General features: G+C 39.4%; 1 protein-coding gene across 1 annotated transcript in view; it reads right to left on the reverse strand.

Annotated features, from left to right (window-relative positions):
* LOC126266642 (nuclear pore complex protein Nup155) overlaps positions 1–19,373 on the reverse strand; it is a 223,436-nt gene that overhangs the window by 10,660 nt on the left and 193,403 nt on the right. Inside the window, exons 24-25 of the mRNA XM_049971033.1 lie at positions 11,194–11,314; positions 10,153–10,275 (exon numbers count right to left, since the gene is read on the reverse strand). Coding sequence (XP_049826990.1) covers positions 10,153–10,275; positions 11,194–11,314 — 244 coding nt within the window. The remainder of the gene's footprint in view (positions 1–10,152; positions 10,276–11,193; positions 11,315–19,373) is intronic.

A 19,373-nucleotide genomic window follows, 5' to 3' on the forward strand; every position in this document is an offset into this window, starting at 1 on the left:
ATGCATTCCAACACTCAAAGGGTGTACTTTCCAGAAAAAGAAGCTGGTAAATTTCTGTTGCAAGTGAGGCAGACAGTGGAAGAAGAAGATAAGCATGCATTGGCAGACTGTGTGAAAGGCAGCAAAGAATCAGCTCTGGTTGAAGTCAACAACAACAACAACAACCTTCTCAAGGTACAGCAAACCAAGAACCACTACTGGAAAGATGTACTACAATGCCCGGCTGAAATCCCTTTTCAATTAAACATAACATGGGTAGGCTTTGGAGAAGACTGTAGACAAAATAAATAAAGAGAAGTGTTGCATCCTGCAGTCAGTCAATTTTAATACACTTTATTTTAATTAAAGAAAAAAATGCCTTCTTGGCATACACTTAAGTTTTAAACACAAGAACAACACAAAAACCCACGGCTCTTGTGGTGACAAACCAAATAAGCTAACAAGACAATGGAAGAAAAATACTGACCAAAATCTACTCTATACAATACAAAATACAATGTGCTACAACAATGCTACAGCAAGTGAATACAACGCTGGGGTCAGTAAAAGTATTGGGCGCAGCTGTCCCTAGCGGTTGGTGAACACTGTCGGTCTGACAGTCCAGGTGTGCTTCTAAAGCCAGGTCGGCGGAGTGTTACGTTGGTCATACGAGTTTCAATTGGTGGAACACTGTCACATGTTGTCTGGCGAAGTAGTTGCATACTTATTTGGTAAGTCTTATTGTTTCATTCTGCTGGGGATGTTTCTCTCCGCAATCCTGAAAGGGGTCAGCAACCCTTCTCGCATGTCGGTTCTGTGGACACTCTAATTATAAGGGACCGCTACGACAAAAAGAGCCCTGAAGAAGAAAATGGAGGACCGATTTGAGCTGCACACGAACAAGCTACAGAACTACCGCCACCAAAGCCACAATTGACAAATCATCCAAAGACCCAAAGTGGTGACACTGTAAAGAAGCTGATGAAACAACTGACCATTCATACTCGTTACAAGCAGAGGCAAATGATGTGGCACAAATGATCCATTGGAACTTATGTCAAAAATTACCAACTGCTGGTGGCAAGGAACTGATGTAACCACAAGTCAGAAAAAGTCAGCTAAATTACTGTTGGACTCCAGAGTGACACAACGCTGGAGCACAATGCACCAGACATGTGGAGAAAATGTGTGGATCATTGACAATCACTTCCAAGATGACAGGAGAATCAACAAGAAAGAACTTGAAAAACCAGATAGAGGGATTGAAAACTCAACTATGGCAATTCTGGCATAAACAAGTGGGAGGGTCGCCACGGTTCCTGACGCATTTGGAGCAGTGCCGAAAGGTCTTAGAGGGCACTTGAAAACCTCTGGCACTGATAAAATATCTGTCGCATACAAAAAGCCACTTTAATGGCACCTGTAAGAATTATCTGCCGGTACATCACAGTGTCTTAGACTGCTTGGGAACTGCCCGACTAATGATAAAATACAAAATCCAGGATAGAGAACTTGTTTGCTTTGTTTGCCACCACCACCACCACCACCACCACCACCACCACCACCACCACCACCACAGTGTGGAACTGCTATCACTGGGCTGCCATCTACCTAAGCTGCTAAAGGGAGCTCATAACAACCATCAGCTTGAGGACAGAAAGATAATACCGAATTCTGTGCACCAATGGCTGAGGAAGAGAGAATAGTTTTTAATACAGTTCTGTTGAATACCCTAGGCTGTGGCTGATATTTCTCTGCAGTATCCTTTCTTCTACGAGTTCTATCCATTAAGAATATTGCCCGTGAAAGACGAGGTTCCAGGGTTGAGTTCTGATCCGGCACATTGTTTTAATCTGCCACGAAGTTTCATGTATTTTTATTACTTGCTAGCTACACTTCAAATGATATCCTCAATCAATATAAAAATAAAATTATTAAAACTGTGTCTGTGAAGAGAAGATAGGGATGTGCTTCATTTGGATACTGAGGACATTACAACATATTATTCAATGATATTAAAAAAAAACAAGACTGGAATGTTTCACCATGCATAGAGCAGCATTATACAAGAATAGCATGCATGGTTGTCTGGAGCACATGAGAGAACTGTTTGACATTAAGCTCTCAGGATGTACAACAAATCTCTTCTCACACTTTCTCGGGAGTACCAATGGTTCCTGCTTCATGTGCCGTCCAAGACCGAAATATATGCAATGTATGCCACTGACAGAAGAAAGGAAGGAATCATGTTAGAGAAGTCTGAAGCATGGGACAATGGAGAAGGTTATAATGACATCCAAAGTATTGCACTTTGTGTGCCCAACAACCAGTGTGGAAATCTGCCAGAATGAAGAGGTCACATTTTCTGACAGGAGAGGATCACTGACAAAGTGCGCCCTGTGTTTTGTTTGTGTATCACAAAGTGATTTTGTTCATGGATCTGTTGCACTGCTTCATTGTTTTTTCAGTTACAGGTGACTATGGCTTTTGTGCAGTACTGACAGCAGCATTTTGCACTTCATGTTCAACACCAAACAACAGTACTGTCAACTATCTTCTAATGTATGGACTGTAGACTTCCTATTGCAAGTGGCATGCTCTTGTCTTTCTCAGACCTTTAAAATAACTTATGCAGTCAACTATAGGGTCTCTACAGTGTAATGTAAACTTTGAATCATCATTCAAGTTAAGGATCTTCCACATATACACAGTGGAATAAACTAAAAAACCAACTGAAATACGGAACTCCTTGTTTATAATCTGACACGTAACAGCTACTTAGCCATACTCTGTCATAGAATTTATCTATTTTTATTTTTTAACCACTGTTGATAACCACTCTGTATTATTAAACACATTTTTGAAATAATGTAGACCCTCAACTATCTCTCTATCCCATAACACAGCCTCGTTCTTAATTCCTTCCTTCACCCTCTGTTTCTTCATTTTCTAGAATACTTATTTCTCTCATATAGATCTAAGAAATAGTAGTCAAATGTGGCTTTTGTTTCACAGCTGAAGAATGAAATATAAAATTCAGAAAAAATGGTTGTTAAAATATGGAGTAATTTTTTTTAAAGTAAAGGACTGTGAAACATGGACTTTACTAGCTCCTAAGTTGCAAATCATATGTAATAACGTTAGCAGATGCATAAATAAATAATTTTCAACACACTTTTGCAGCACAGACTGGGGCACATTTTTCCTTTACGTTCATGCACATATTGACTGTGCACACTGCTGAGAAATCTAACAAGTAGAACTGGAAAACCACAGGAAGAATGATTATTAGAACACAGAGCAGTAAGAACCTTACACTAACAAGCGGAAAGAAGATACACTTGGGATGTAAGTGTAAACCACTAAAAGAACAACATTCCCCTCGTATAGTCATAGCCTGCAGAGCACCATTCACAATTTTAGTGCTTAATGAAGTACTGTTACTTGTGTGTGCATAATTTGATTTTCTATAGTGTAAATTATCACATAAAACTTACGAGAGTTCATCACTACAAAAGGTCCTAATGAGTATCTCAAGAACATCTCTTTCTGGAAGTTTGCTTCTCAAAGGCTATGTTATTCTGAAGTGCAAACTTCTTTTACATTATGCTAAGAAATAATAACAAACTGTGACATCTCCCTGTAGTGGGAAACACATGTAAAAATTACTTAGACTCTAATTTTCAGCATATATAGGAATATATAACACTATAGGAATACGATTCCATACAACCCACTGTTCCATCGATATGGAAGGAAATAGCAATAACAATGTTTATAAAGAAAAAAAAATAATTAGACAATGTCTTTAAAATTGTGTATTCCTTGATAAGTTTTCAATGGCTATAGCTAACTCCATGCACAAAAACGAGAGAAAACCATATTCAAAACTATAGACCGCCTTAATCCACAAATATTAACAAGTCTCTTACAACATGACAGCATTTTGGCAATAAGGTAATTTCAAGTATACCTTTAGAAGCTCTCAGAGCATCATGTCAGCAGCAGTCTGGTTTTTTAAATTGTGTTCTTGAAAAAATAAATGAAAAGTTGAAAGTGGCTAGAATATTACCAAAACTTTCGACAGAGGAAGTCACAAAGCATTATTATCAAAACTTGTAGTCAGTCATGTTGCCAGAAAACTAGTGCAATTACTAGAAATAGGTATTGTTAATTGCAGAACAGATAACTGATGATCATACTGAAATTGAAACTATGAATGTCTTGTAGAAGCCTACTTACTAGCTTTAATATTCATGCAGTTTATGCCACTTATATGCTAGAAACTATTATGTTAGTGAAATAAGGTGTCGTCATTTTTGTCTTCTGTTCAAAGACTCTCCATGCCAGTGTACTCTGTGTAAGTCCCTCTACCTAACTACTGCTATGTACATACATTTGAACCTGTTTACTGTAATCAAACATTTGTCCCGCTCTACAACTGTTACCACCCCCCCCCCCCCCCACACTTCCTTTCAAGAGCATTTAGATAATTCCTTCCAGCCTCAAGATGTGTCCATCCCATCAACTGGTTCCTTCTTTTAGTCAGGTTATGTCATAAATTTCTTTTTCCCGCAAATTCAGTTCAGTACCTCCTCATTAGTTAGTCACCCTACAAATCTTATCTTCGGCATTATTTTCTAACACACATTTCAAATGATGCTGCTCTTCTTGATCAAACTGTATATCACCACATTTTGCTTCCACACAAATTTTATTCAATGTTTACATACTCCTCTTTTTCAGAAATGCATTTATTACTACAGCCAGTCAACATTTTAAAACTTCTCTACTTAGGCTTCATAAGTTATTTTGCTGCCCAAGTAGCAAAACTTTAGTACTACTCTTTGTGGTTTACTACCTAATCTAAGTCCCTCAGCATTGCCTGATTTAATTACGCTATATTCCATTACCCTTGTTTTACTTCAACTGATATTCATCTTGTAACATATTTTTAAGACACTATCCATTCTGTTCAGCTGCTCTTCCCAGGCCTGATCTCTGACTGACAGAATTACAGTTTTAATTTCTTCATCCCTTTGTACATTTCTCCTCGATTTCCTTTACTACTTGCTGAATATATAGAGTGAACAATATGAGAAAGTAGCTAACAACCCTGTCACACTTCCTTCTAAACTACTGCTTTCCTTTCGTGTCCATCAACTCTTATGGCTGCATTCAGGTGTCCAGATAAGTTATACAGAATATTTCAGTCTCCGTATTTTATCCTTAAGGATTTTCTAGGAGTGTAATAAAGTCAAAATTGTTGAAATCTTTTCCTAGATCTATCAAATCTAGCAAAGTATGTTTGCTTTCCAATAAAGTATCTTCCATGATATCCATACTCAGTATTACCTAGCACATTACTTTATTTCTCTGGAACCCAAATTGATCTTCCTTTAGGTTGGCTTCTACCAACTTCTCAATTCTTTTGTAAGTAATCTGTGAGAATATTTTGCGATGAGCCTTATTTCACTGATAGTAATTAATATTCACTTCTGTCAGCATCTGAATTTTTTGGAATTGGCATTATATATTCTTCTCTAAGTATGAGGGTACTTGGCCTGTCTCATAAAACTTGTTCAACAAGTGTACCAGTTTTGTCAAGGCTGGTTCTCCAAAGGACCATAATAATAGGGTATTAGACTGTTTTCTGGAAATTGTCTTAAATGATTAATTATGCCATTTTATGCTGCTGATATGCTTTATCCATTTCAGTAGTCTTTTATAAAAACAGAAATGGAAGTCAAGTAATTTGAGTGCCCACTAAAACTGACCTTTCTAGTCATGTGATACCTTTGACTTCACTGGCTAGCTCACTGCTTCTACTGTCATAATGCAAAGTCACAGTGATGTCTTGTTTTGGGATTTACATTTCAGAAAATGCAAATCTACAAAACTCCTGAAAAGTTTTTTTTGTGTTCCAGAGAATGAGAAGATGCATAAAATGTGGTTGCAGAGACCTGAAAATTGCCACCACATCGATGCACAAGTTCACTAACTTTATTAAATACGTGTTCCACTGTGAAGTTGACATTAATTTACCTCTGAGATACGCTCCCCACTGTTACAAAGGAGGACAGTGTCATTCAACATAATTGAACTCTCAGTGAAAATAGTCGTTTTACCTCAGAGCAGTAAATAGTGAAATTTTATAAAATGACATCCATAGATTGCTGGTTTGAATCCAACAAAAAAAGAACATTTTAACTTACTTGTAAAACTATGACAGTCCTTTCATATGAAAACCATATCAATTACAAAACTTCACCCCATCAGTCAGAAACAGAATATTATTGTGTTTTCCTTGTTGTTTACAGGTGCTTGCATTTTCAATCACTGTTCACACATGTCATGCTCAAAAAGATCTTTTCTAGTTAATGTGACCGCTTTTATCTTCATAATGTCCAGCTAGGATCCTTATTCTTTAAACGTACATATGCATTTCTGCTTCAGACTCTAACATTAGTTTACACTCGCAATCATCACAGCCCTCACAGTTTTATCACTTGAATGATGTGCACACTTTGCATCTCTCCGTATAACCTCATCATCCTGCACCTCATTGTACCATGGATGTATAGCGATGTCTTTACAACTACCAATTCTTTCCAAAAAAATTTGAATTGTTTGTTCACAAAGTATATGCATTTATCCTCTGTTGTCCGAATCTCCTGTTTCTCAGAATTACACTGATGTAAAGCTATATAGAACACATCCCACAATTGAAACAACTACTACAATCAGTTCTTGCTAATGGCTATTTCATTAAAAACTTTTAAAAATATATGATCCTTTCAGGATTGGAACACATGACCTCTTCAATTACAGTAGAATGCACTATCCGTTTTACCGAGTGAGGTGGCGCAGAGGTTAGCACAGTGGACTCTCATTTGGGTGGACGACAGTTCAATCCCACTTCTGGACATCCTGATTTAGGTGTTCCGTGGCCCGGGCGGTTTCTTTGAAAGGGTACGGTCAACATCTTTTCCCATACTTCCCTCATACGCTGGGTCTAATGCTGTTTGGTCCCTTCTCCCAAATCATCCAACAACCACTATCTGTTGTGCCACAGAACACCTACTAGGTGCTATATCTCTCCTGAGTGCCTTCTACACAAGAAATTAGCACAAGCTTTGACACGAATAATTTTGCTCGCATTGGGTGATGACTCACGACTGATAGTTGACGGTCAAGTTGCAATATACGAATCCATTTGCATAAGTTTTACAATTCCTTAGTTTTGAGGGAGTTTAATGACGATGCAGGGAGTACTCCCTGTTTGCAGTAAAAGTATGTAAAACCCTTGCAACTTTGGTTAACGCTCCTATAATGCACATATTGCTTCGTCTTACTCCTAGCGTGAGATGTCACCAGAGCATCAGCCTATAACCGAATGTTTTCCATCACGTGACCAGAACTTGATATTTAAATATTTTTGGGCTTTAATTACATAAAAGTAACAGGTACTTTGTGAAAACATTCACTGTAAATGCTTTTTAAAAGTTATGATCAATTATCACAATAGCAACACTCCGAACCATATTTTTAACAAAGGAAAATAGCCTATTTTGAGACAATGTTTTCCACTACAGGGGCCTTGTTTTGAAATGGGCCTCTTCAGTGCTTTGTCAAATTCTTCTCATCCCAGTGTCTTGTTCATTCTTTCATTGAGGTTCCTCCTCCTTTTCTCTTTCCACATGATGATGGTCCTTGTACTTTGCTTTTCATGAAACCTTCTGAATTTGTCAGCCTTCATTCTAAATACCTCTTTATCCCACATGTTTTTTGATGGATCCTAGCTTCCTTCACATATTTTCTTATTTCCTAAACCCATTTTGTGATCGTCTATAGTTTGGTCATACAGTTGAAGACTTCCTTTGCAAACCTGCATCTGCAAATTCTGAAGAGGTGCCCATAAACTTTAGCTTTCTCTTGCTTATGGAATCTGACTGCTTATGTACATCTTCATTTTTCACTTCTTGCAGGAACCATCACTTCATTTCTGCTGCAGTACAAGGAATTTCTTTTCTTTAAAAAGAACTATTCTTTAGTTTTTGCATTTCTCCTTTCTTATTCAATATCATATATTCTGAACTGTAAACTACATCTGACTTAATCATTGTGTAGCACCCAATCTTTGGATTGTAGGAGATTGCTCCTTTGTTATTCCAATCTGCTTGTATGCGACTGTGGTGGTGTAGTAGGTAGAGCACTTTACTCCGGTCCTGGGACTCCCAGATCCAATCTTGGATATGGGTGGGGATTTTTTTCCTTGTTCCAGTGCCTCCAAGATGTCTACTCAGCCTCCTATCAAGCGAGTACTGGGGTCATTCCTGGAGATAAAAGGCAGCTGTGGAGCAGTCATGGGCTTGTGCCACAGACACTGTGCGTGCAGCGGGGTTTGGATGTCCCCTTCCCTCCACAAGTTCTGTTTTTTGCACCATCTCAATTTTTCAAGCATTATACAGCTGCTTCTTCATTGTTGCCTATCAATGCTAAATCATCAACAAACTCTATGCACTCCACCCTGAACACTCCTCCATTTGAACTGAACGGATTCCTTCTACTACTACTTTCAATCCAAACAGATTCCTTCTACTCCTCCTCCTTTAGTGGGAACGTATATGTTCTTATGGTTTTTTCCAGAATGATGTTAAAACAAAATGAGTGACAGTCTATGTCTCTGCTTATTCTTGTCTTAATCTCAATGGGCTCTGAAATTTGACTCTGGAGATGGTTTCCATTAGCATGTAATTTGTAAGTGTCTTAGTTTTTCCATCTATCCCAAATTCTTCTAAGACACTCAAGAATGTCTGCCGGTTGTTTGAATCATAAGCTTTTTTTTAAAAAGAAATTCAATGAGCACAACTTTAGTACTTCTACCTGTTAATGTTCTTGCTCTGAGGATACTTTTTCAGACAAAAATCTGTTCCACACAGGACCTTCATTTTCTGAAGCCTTTTGGTATTCACATCTTTGATGATCCACTTGTTTTTCTATTATGTGTAATAAACCTTTACAAAATATTTTGTAGGAAATTAGCTACAACAAAATTCGTTAGGTAGTAGTTTGGGTCTGTACAGTCTCTCTTCTTATGGAATGTGAGGGCACACTTCCAGCCAGTGAGTGTTGTTGCCTTTTCCCTAGATGTCACAAATTACTTTATGTAAGTTTTCTGCAGTCTTAACTTCTCCAAATTTAAGTTTAGCTTCTCCAGGAGTTTCTCACAGATTAGAAGAGTGCTGAAATAGCCAGCTAATAGTTGGCATTTATCCTCGTTACTTTACCACTCCGCGCTTTAAAACATACACTTGGTGGTTTGTTATGGTTGTAATCATTCATTTTCTGTAATACTGTCTTCACATTCATGACCCCTGTATACCTCTTCTATACATTCTTTCCACCTTTAAGCTTCCCTTCTTTGCTTAAAGCTTGCTTAACATTTGAGCTCTTGATTTTTGTTGTTGCTTCCATTTTCTCTAATTTAATTTTCCTACACGCAGCATCTACATTTCTGCTTGCAATACATGCTTCTATGGTCTTGCATTTGTCCTAGAGCTGTCTGTACCTTACCAGCCATTTCATGATTTATGCCAGTCTCATTGGTTAGACATTTATATTCTTTTAGCCTGTTTCATTGGTTGCACTTTCATATTTTCTCCTTTTTTCAAAAGAAGAACACGCTAAGGTCACAAACAGGAACACGCAAATTCACAACCATGATACAGGGAGTCTAACACAAGATAATATTAACAGAAAAAATACTTTTGACGAAGGAGCTATGTTTAACAGTTTGCTACCAAATGATCTACAGACATTAACTTAATATTTTTGAAAGGTTACTTAAGCCGTGACTTATCCTTAACACCTTACAACTCTGAACTAACATGAATTATTATGCAAGTGACAATACTGTCATAGAAACAGCTGTTGTGAATGAATTATTATCCAATATATTAAACTATTGGACAATTATATAAAGAAACATATTTGAGTGCACAAGCAGGGGTGTAGTTGTGCATAGTTGATGATGTCCATGCATGTACCATTAATTACTACGAGAAGAAAATAAATAAGTACAAGACTGTAGTAACCACTAAACTGAAGATTTTGAATTATTGTCTGATAGGACAAGGAGTTAGTGATTGGAGTTGTGTGTCAGAAGCTTACCTTTCAGAAACTGAAACCATTTGTGGGTTGTTGGCAAAATCTTCCAACAAGCTACCAACAACTTCAATTAAGTGGAATTCATTTCCTGATCGGTACCATACTAAATCAGTCTCCGAAATCAATCTGCAAAAAGTATTTATTAAAGTGTTATTAAGAACAGAAAACTATTCTGCTAATAACAGAGTAACAAAGTTCTAAACAGAAAAAAAAAACACAAAATTATTAATTAAACTTCTAATGTTCAGTCTTACCACAACATATCTCAAGTACATTCCAACTTAAATACAGCACATTGCTGATAATGCAATGTAGATATGAGACTACAGCATGAAGTGCACTTGAGCAACTATATTCTCGTGTCACATCAGAGAGGAAAGTAAAATAAATGCTATCTATTAGATTGCTAAGCTTCCTAAGTTTTGGGCAACTGAAAATTTATCGAATATGTCGTGCACATATAGATAAAAGAATAAAATGAAAAGGATAGTTGCTACTCACCATATAGTGGAGAAGCTCAGCTGCAGAACGGCACAACAAAAAGACTGTCAGAAAGTTTACTTTCTGCCAACAAGGTATTTGCCAAAAGTAGACAACACAACACACATTCACACAAATGCAACTCTCTCACACAGGACCTTACTCTCTGGTAGCTAGAGCGAGAGTCAGCTGTCAGATACTATGATCATGTATGTATATGAGTTGTGTTTGTGTGAATGTGTGTTATGTTGTCAACCATTGATAAAAGCCTTGTTGGCGGAAAGCTAACTTTTTGACAGTGTTTTTGCTGTGCCTTTTTGCGACTCAGCATCTCAGTTATATGGATGGTGAGTAGCAACTATCCTTTTCATTATATTGTTACATTCCATTCTAGATTTTCCATTGTTGGTACACACACACACACACACACACACACACACACACACACACACACACACACACCTTTTATTTTTTACTTATTCTGGCTAAAATCCTAAAATTACATACATCAAAATTAATGTATTTTGTAACTCCAACTAATGACTGACACTTAACAGAACTTACGTGTCATATATTTGAATCAGTTTCAGAACAGAGACACCAAGTGAAATCATCACCGGATGCACTTTTCCTGGATCCGCCCTCAGGCGACAACACTGAAGTTCCAGCTCCTTAACCAAGAATCCTGTACACAACATCATACACAACTATCAATATTAATTACAGGAAAAATTATTGGGGGCAGGTACTTAAACAGTGTTTAATATTATAAGGGATAAGTTACTCAAATACTTCACAAACTGTCAGTTGTTTTCAACCAGCAGCACTATCTTTACATTACCACTCAATTAAGTCCACTCATACTCCGCAACAGAGCATGTAAAACAGTATCACATGGAACACACTAAGCAATTACTGCCTGTACTTAATGACTATGTGCATTACATAAAGCAGATACAGAATGCACACTAGAGTAAGGTAAATGAGCCCCATAATGACAGTGGCACATATAAAGGTGGTGCTTGTCCCTCAATAAGAACAGAAATTGTAAGGAATGTGCAACATCAGAGCTACCAACCACATCTCCTCCTAAACCACTTTATCAATTTCAACCAAACGTTCCACAGAAAGGTAAGAACCACCTCCCATTGGGGTGGGAGTGAAATAGATCAGCATAGGTGATGAACAGGGGGGGGGGGGGGGGGGGGAGAGTGAGGGGGGGGGAGGAGGAGGAGGAGATAACAGAGAGAGGAAGACGGGAGGGAAAACAGGAGAAGGTGGGGGCGGAGGCAAACAGGGGCGAGAGGGGGGGAGGAAGAGGGGGCAGCAAGAGTTGGACACGAGGGGGGGGGGGGGGGACATGAAGGGTACAATGAGATGTAATACATGTGATGTAAAAATTAGATGGGCAGTGTCATGGTTAGAAAGCTAGTTACTAATAAATACTGGAGTTTATGAGGTTCCTAGATTAACTGTATCCCCAAAGAAGGATTTAAGCATATCCTAGTTTGGCATTAATAGCCCATCTAGTTCTTTTGTAACAGTGACCACAAATAGGACTACAAATATTTTCATATGTGAAGAAATGGTAACTTCCAGCATGAGAACACACTAAATCCGTATGATTGGTCAACGTAACTTATTTAACTGGAACAAATCACAGTTTGTCTGATTAGTTTACTTTTTTGGGATGGTCATCAAGCCTTCCGATTGGATTGATCTGGCCCTGCCACAATTTTTCTCTTGCCGACCACCTCTTTTCTGTGTAGCACTGGTCCCAGTATCTTAAACTGCTTGTTGTATACGTGGTGTAGCAGAATGGTATCATGGAAAACACACCCGAAAAGAAGCTATCAGCACAATATGAAACACTTTCCTACATGAAATGTTCAAAATGCCCTCCATTAGCAAAGATACATGTATCAATCCTGAGTCACATTGAACCCCTGATCTGCTGATGTACCCTGAAGGATTGCATCTTGTTTCACGTCTTCCACACTACCGGCACAAAGACTCTGTATCTCTTGTACTGGTGTTGCATACACAAGAGCTATCAAATGTCTAACAAAGAAAAGAATAGTGTGTTATAATACTGCAACACAGTGACTCCAATTATCGCTTCATCTACATTTGTGGTCTGAATACAAATATATAAATCTTATCATTTTCTTTGATGATGTAAATAAAATAGAAAGAAACTTCCACATGGGAAAAATATATTAAAAACAAAGATTCCAAGACTTACCAAGCGGGAAAGCGCCGGCAGACAGGCACATGAACAAAACACAAACACACACACAGAATTACTAGCTTTCACAACCGATGGTTGCTTCTTCAGGAAGGAGAGGGAAAGACGAAAGGATGTGGGTTTTAAGGAAGAGGGTAAGGAGTCATTCCAATACCGGGAGCGGAAAGACTTCCCTTAGGGGATGTCTGCTTGTGTCTGTCTGTGTGTGTGTGTGTGTGTGTGTGTGTGTGTGTGTGTGTGTGTGTGCGTGTGCGTGTGCGTGTGCGTGTGCGTGAGTGTACACCTGTCCTTTTTTTCCCCTAAGGGAAGTCTTTCCGTTCCCGGGATTGGAATGACTCCTTACCCTCTCACTTAAAACCCACATCCTTTCGTCTTTCCCTCTCCTTCCTGAAGAAGCAACCATCGGTTGCGAAAGCAGTAATTCTGTGTGTGTGTTTGTGTGTTTTGTTCATGTGCCTGTCTGCCGGCGCTTTCCCGCTTGGTAAGTCTTGGAATCTTTGTTTTTATTATTTTCTTTGTAACAATCATCTATTGAAGAATTTTATAATTTCTGACAAACTATTGCAGTAGAAATGCTAGCAAAGTTGGAGACTGCTTTATGCATAATCCAAAATCTTTTAGCTGGGTCTTGCGAGGCTGCATCAACCACCAACATTATCTCTGCATCCCACAATTTGTGTAGGGGCTAGGCTGTACCCACCACATTTCAGCTAATTTGTGTGTGTACTGCCTACAATGGCACTGCAATTGCAAAATTACTTTTTTCATCCACGATCAACACAGCTAGACACATCTGCTCATGCACTATTCATAAAAGCGCTGCAATTAGTCATGTGAATACGATCATGTCAGTCAGCCTGCTTTTATAGGTACTGACAAGGTCACCAGCAGGTAGTCTGTTTACTAGCTCTGGGCAATTACGCTAGGCACCTGCAGACCATAAGTGAGTGCCTCATTGTCCATCTCCATCGCCGCCAGTATTTTCGTGTCCTTGGGTCCCGCCACTGGTTGGGCTATTACCTCCAGACATTGGCCATGTTCACTGCCTCTACAGAATCACCGAGTCCTTAGCAGCACCGCTGTTCGAGCATCCTCCCAGCTGCCGCTGACATACCTTCTGGCCCGCGGCCTTGCTGCATCCCAGGTGATCGTCACCGACTGAGTGATGCCTTGCCAGTGGCTGCTGAAGCCTCCTGCTGCTGCTGGCTCATTGGGCTTTAAACACTGCCAGTGTCAGGCACGCCCCTCGTCACTATTTAATCACCAGGCATCTGCCGTGCCCTATACAGTATCACATGGCGCCAACTGTGCTCACACCACAGCACTACACAGCTTTCAGACCATACCAGGAAGAGCCTTTAATATTGTAAAACAAGATGTTATGTATTATTAACTACCTTGCAATAAACTCTTGCAGATATTACTGGAAGCTGCAGATTACTTCCTGTGCCATTGCCCCCCCCCCTTTCCCCGCCATTGCTAATAGTGTAGCACCAACACCACTGAGGTGAGCATGCACAGGACCAATTTTGCAAGTGATCGGTGGTTGAGCACGGACACAATGTGACTGTGTTACCATAGTGCATAATTAAATGCATTGTCGATATGTTATTCAAACTGCAGCAAGCCGCTGAAATGTTTAATGAGTGGGCATATACCTGGGCCATTGTACATGGTTTCACCAAACTGAATACTGGTTGAAGTGTACCATGTGACCACCCCATACCCAGCATCCCCCTAACCCCACTGCTCCAGCCGACCTGGTGTTCTCTCCTCGGTTTGTGCCCAGTAGCATGTGCTGGAGGGACCTCTCTTGTTCGTCTGCCTACCCCAGAAATCAGTTCACTGCCTAGTATTTCATTCCTTGCCTTGATCATTCTAATAGCAGGGTTCCGCACCTTGCTAAGTACATACGCCTATGACGATTTATCATTGGTTCCCTTACTTTAATCTCAATACACTCCTTAATCCTACAGTGTAGGCTTTCATAGGCGGTACTGTCTTCACTTTAAACGTCTGGCCTGATAGGCTGTGTTCGAGGTATAAAACTCTCCCCTGACGTTTTGTCTCCGACTGTGTATGCGCGCGTGTATATCTGTCCTTTTTTCCCCTTAAGGTAAGTCTTTCCGCTCCTGGGATTGGAATGACTCCTTACTCTCTCCCTTAAAACCCACACCCTTTCATCTTTCTCTCTCCTTCCCTTTTTCCTGATGAAGCAATCTTCGGTTGTGAAAGCTTGAAATTTGTGTGTGTTTTTTATTGTCTCTATCAACATACCAACGCTTTCATTTGGTAAGTTACATCATGTTTGTTTTCAGATATAATTTTAGATATAATTGATTGTATGGGAGCGAAAGCTGGGTGGATTCAGGTTACCTTATCACCAAGGTTGAGGTTACGGATATGAAAGTAGCTAGGATGATTGCAGGTACTAGTAGATGGGAACAATGGCAGGAGGGTGTCCATAATGAGGAAATCAAAGAAAAACTGGGAATGAACTCTATAGATGTAGCTGCCAAGGCAAACAGGCTTAGATGGTGGGGTCATGTTACATGCATGGGAAAGCAAAGTTACCCAAGATACTCATGGGTTCAGCAGTAGAGGGTAAGAGGAGTCGGGGCAGACCAAGGAGAAGATACCTGGACTTGGTTACGAATGATTTTGAAGTAATAGGTTTAACATCAGAAGAGGCACCAATGTTAGCACTGAATAGGGGATCGTGGAGGAATTTTATAAGGGGGCTATGCTCCAGACTGAACCCTGAAAGGCATAATCAGTCTTAAATGATGATGATGATGGATTATACTTATTTTGAATTGCTTTTCTTGAGAACTTTATGTTACTTAATATAATACGTTACTTTTTTGCTGACACGAAATGGGTTGTGTACATTTCTCCTGTGTGCCAATACAATTAATTTTCATTAATTAGTCCTCAATTCCTTTCTATATTATTGATCTTATAATTTAACTGTACGTAGTTACACAATTTACTTGATGTGATGATACAGATGATGTTAATAACAGCATTAATGATTACCTTTACTCTTGCTATAAAGTGTATGAAGGAGAATTAGAGAGATAACTGTGTAGTTGATTTACTTAGAGCATTTAAATTAAATTACCCTCTTAATATTACCACAGGTACGTATGTCATTCTGTTTATACATTAAAAATTTCAATACGCTTATAATTATTTCATAAATAACTCTACAGCTTAGGAGGTATCCCACTGTATGATGACAGTGAAATTCCCATCAAGTCTACTTCTATAACACAAACCTCAAAATGCTAATCACTGCAAAATCTGAGGGTCTATTTTGTATTACTTCTTAATATAAACAGCAATTCCGGCTTGTTGGTGACTGTGGCCGAGCGGTTCTAGGCACTTCAGTATGAAACCGCACGACCACTACGGTCACGAGTTCGAATCCTGCCTCGGGCATGGATGTGTGTGATGTCCTTAGGTTAGTTAGGTTTAAGTAGTTCTACTTTCTAGGGGACTGATGACCTCAACTGTTAAGTCCCATAGTTCTCAGAGCCATTTGAATTCTGGCTTCCACTTCACTTCTCATAGTAATTCATGATCCCTGAATAACTTAATTCTAACCAAAATTTCTTGCTCCCTGTGGACAAAGCAAAATGGAACAAAACTGCACAGCCATGCTTAAGAAACAGAGAAACAAGTCACTGCCATATTGCCACGCACCTCTCCTAACCATTCAGGCAGCCATATTGCGTGCACAAATTGCATGCGATCCAGCAAATTGCCCGGGATTTCCATGCCATCAGCGATTTATCACTGAGGTCCGTCACTCAGTGTTTGAGGCTCTTTAGAAAAGTAAAGAGTTGTGATATCACACGCATTAAAAGCAGTTTATTGTTATGAAGTTTTGCACAAGCTTTGTCCTAAAACCTCTGACAAATTTTGCTGTCAGTGGAAGTTTGTGTGTGGACTGTGTTTTTGTTTTTGTTGTTGTTGTTATTGTTATCGTAAAAGGCATATTACTTTTGCAACTAAAATTTTATTTTAGTGCTATTCTCTCAGTTATGTTTTATTGCTGCAGTAGTGGGCTAAAGTAAAAGCCTTTGATAGGGTATCAATTCTTACCACTCAAAATTACAAAACTTTAACTGAAAACTAAAAGAATTAAAAATTCCTGGATTTTTCTCAGATTTCCCAGTTGTCCTGGGGCATATTACACCCTGTTGTAATACAGATGGCATTCTTTCAGTTTAAGGTTATTCTTCAGAACTGATGCCTTTTCTGTAAGTACAAAATGAACTTCCAGTTACATACATCATCAATATACGAAGATTGTGGGTGGGCTGTCGGTTTAGGTACAGAGACCTTTGTGGCCAAGGAGTTTGCCCACCTCTACCTATCCATGTATGATGGAATCTGTTATTTATGAACCTACAAACATTAAGGAGGAGCACCCATATGCATGAAGCATGTGCTTTTGTCACACCAGTAAAGGCATACGTTCCAGAAGAACAGGTGAGGCATTATCTAAGGGAGCATGATAAGTTTTTCTGTTGAGCCTAGATGGAAGAACATGAGACCCTGACAAACAATCACTAACAACACTGGCTTTCTTGATGACGCAATTGCACAATTTTGTAAGGGCTTCCTGCAGCCCATAATAAGGAATAAGAGTGGACCCAGAATGGATCGCAGTGGGGCTCCCTTCCTGATTTTTCCCTTTTTCGACTCCCAACATTGTTTGAATTATACAGCACAACTTCTTGCAGTCTGTTTGTTATGCATCATTTAAACCAGCTGTGTTTCCCATTATTAATATGGCTAGGGAGATACATAGAAACAGAGTTCTTACATGGAAATGAAGTGATTCTGGTAGCAAGTCAGTTTTTTTTTTTTTTTTAATCCTCAGTCTTCTGACTGCAAACTGCCACAAATTTCTCTCACGTGCCAAAATTTTCATCTCAGAGTGGCGAATTGCCTTTGAACACTGTGCATCTCCTTTGATTTAACTAAAGCACTTAATTGTGTTGATAACAAAATATTGCTCCAGAAGTTGCACCACTATGGAATATGGGGAGTAGCTCACAATCAGTTCACCACCTACTTTAACAACAGACAGCAGAAGATCTCTTTATTCACAGTGTTGAGAATGGCTGTGATGTGAGGCCTGAGTGGGGCACAGTCAAATGGGGGAAAGGTGGGGGGGGGGGGGGGGGGGGGGGGGGAGGGGGGGGGGGTGCCCCAGGGATCTGTGCTGGGGCCACTCCTGTTCCTTATTTATATAAATGATATGCCCTCTAGTATTAAAGATAATTCTGAAATATTTCTGTTTACTGATGGCATTAGCTTGGTAATAAAGTGTGTGCAACATTGGCTCTGTTTCACATAGCGCAATTCATGACATTTTGGGGTAATACTGTGAACTAATGTTTCTAGTGTCCGCCAGCTTAGCTGGGTGGTAACGTCCTTGCCTCCCATGCACTGGGCCCGGGTTTGATTCCTGGTCGGACTACACATTTTCTCTGCTCAGGGACTGGGTGTTATGTTGTCCTCATCATAATTTCATCCTCGTCATTGGCCGCAAATTGCCCAATGTGGTGCCGACTGAAATAAGACTTGCACTTGGCGGCCGAACCCGAATGGGACATCCCGGCCAACAACGTCACACAATCATTTCATTTCAACGTTTCTAGTTAATTGTTAATACCTAGAGCACAGGGCAAGTGAATCCAGGGAGCAATCTCATATTTGTCATTGTAATCAATGAAATCCGTTAGTGAATATGAATTTGTGACAACATTTCATTTATGGAAGCGCAAATATTGATTGCTTTTAGACCGTCAGTGATAAGAAATCGCACGTAATTTTGTAGATGGTCTAATTTTTTATGCTTATCAATACCTTCATTTTTCTTATTTTATTCTCATTCCGCATTCTGTGTTCATTAGGTTGTTGATTCCACTGAACTTGTCATGTAATTCTTTCTCACTTTCATTGAGGATAACAATGTCATTAGTAATCTTACCACTGTTATCCTTTTGCTCTGAATTTAAATGCTTCTCTTGAACTTTTCTTTTTCATTTCCATCACTGTTTCTTAATACACAGAAGAACCAAAGAAACTGGTACATCAGCCTAATATCATGAAGGACCCCCCGCAAGCATGCAGCCATGCCTCTATACAATGTGGCACGGACTTGACTAATGTCTGAAGTAGTGCTAGAGGGAACTGACACCATGAATCCTGCAGGGCTGTCCATAAATCCTTAAGAGGAGGTGAAGATCTCTTTTGAACAGCACATTGCAAGGCATTCCAGATGTGCTCAATAATGTTCATGTCTGAGGAGTCTAGTAGCCAGTGGAAGTGTTTAAACTCAGAAGAGTGTTCCTGGAGCCATTCTGTAGCAATTCTGGATGTGGGAGTGTTGCATTGTTCTGCTGGAATTGTCCAAGTTGGAATGCACAGTGGATGCGAATGGATGTAGGTGATCCGACAGGATGCTTACGTACGT

The sequence above is a fragment of the Schistocerca gregaria genome, chromosome 4 (assembly GCF_023897955.1).
Source record: "Schistocerca gregaria isolate iqSchGreg1 chromosome 4, iqSchGreg1.2, whole genome shotgun sequence".
Taxonomy (NCBI): Eukaryota; Metazoa; Arthropoda; class Insecta; order Orthoptera; family Acrididae; genus Schistocerca; species Schistocerca gregaria.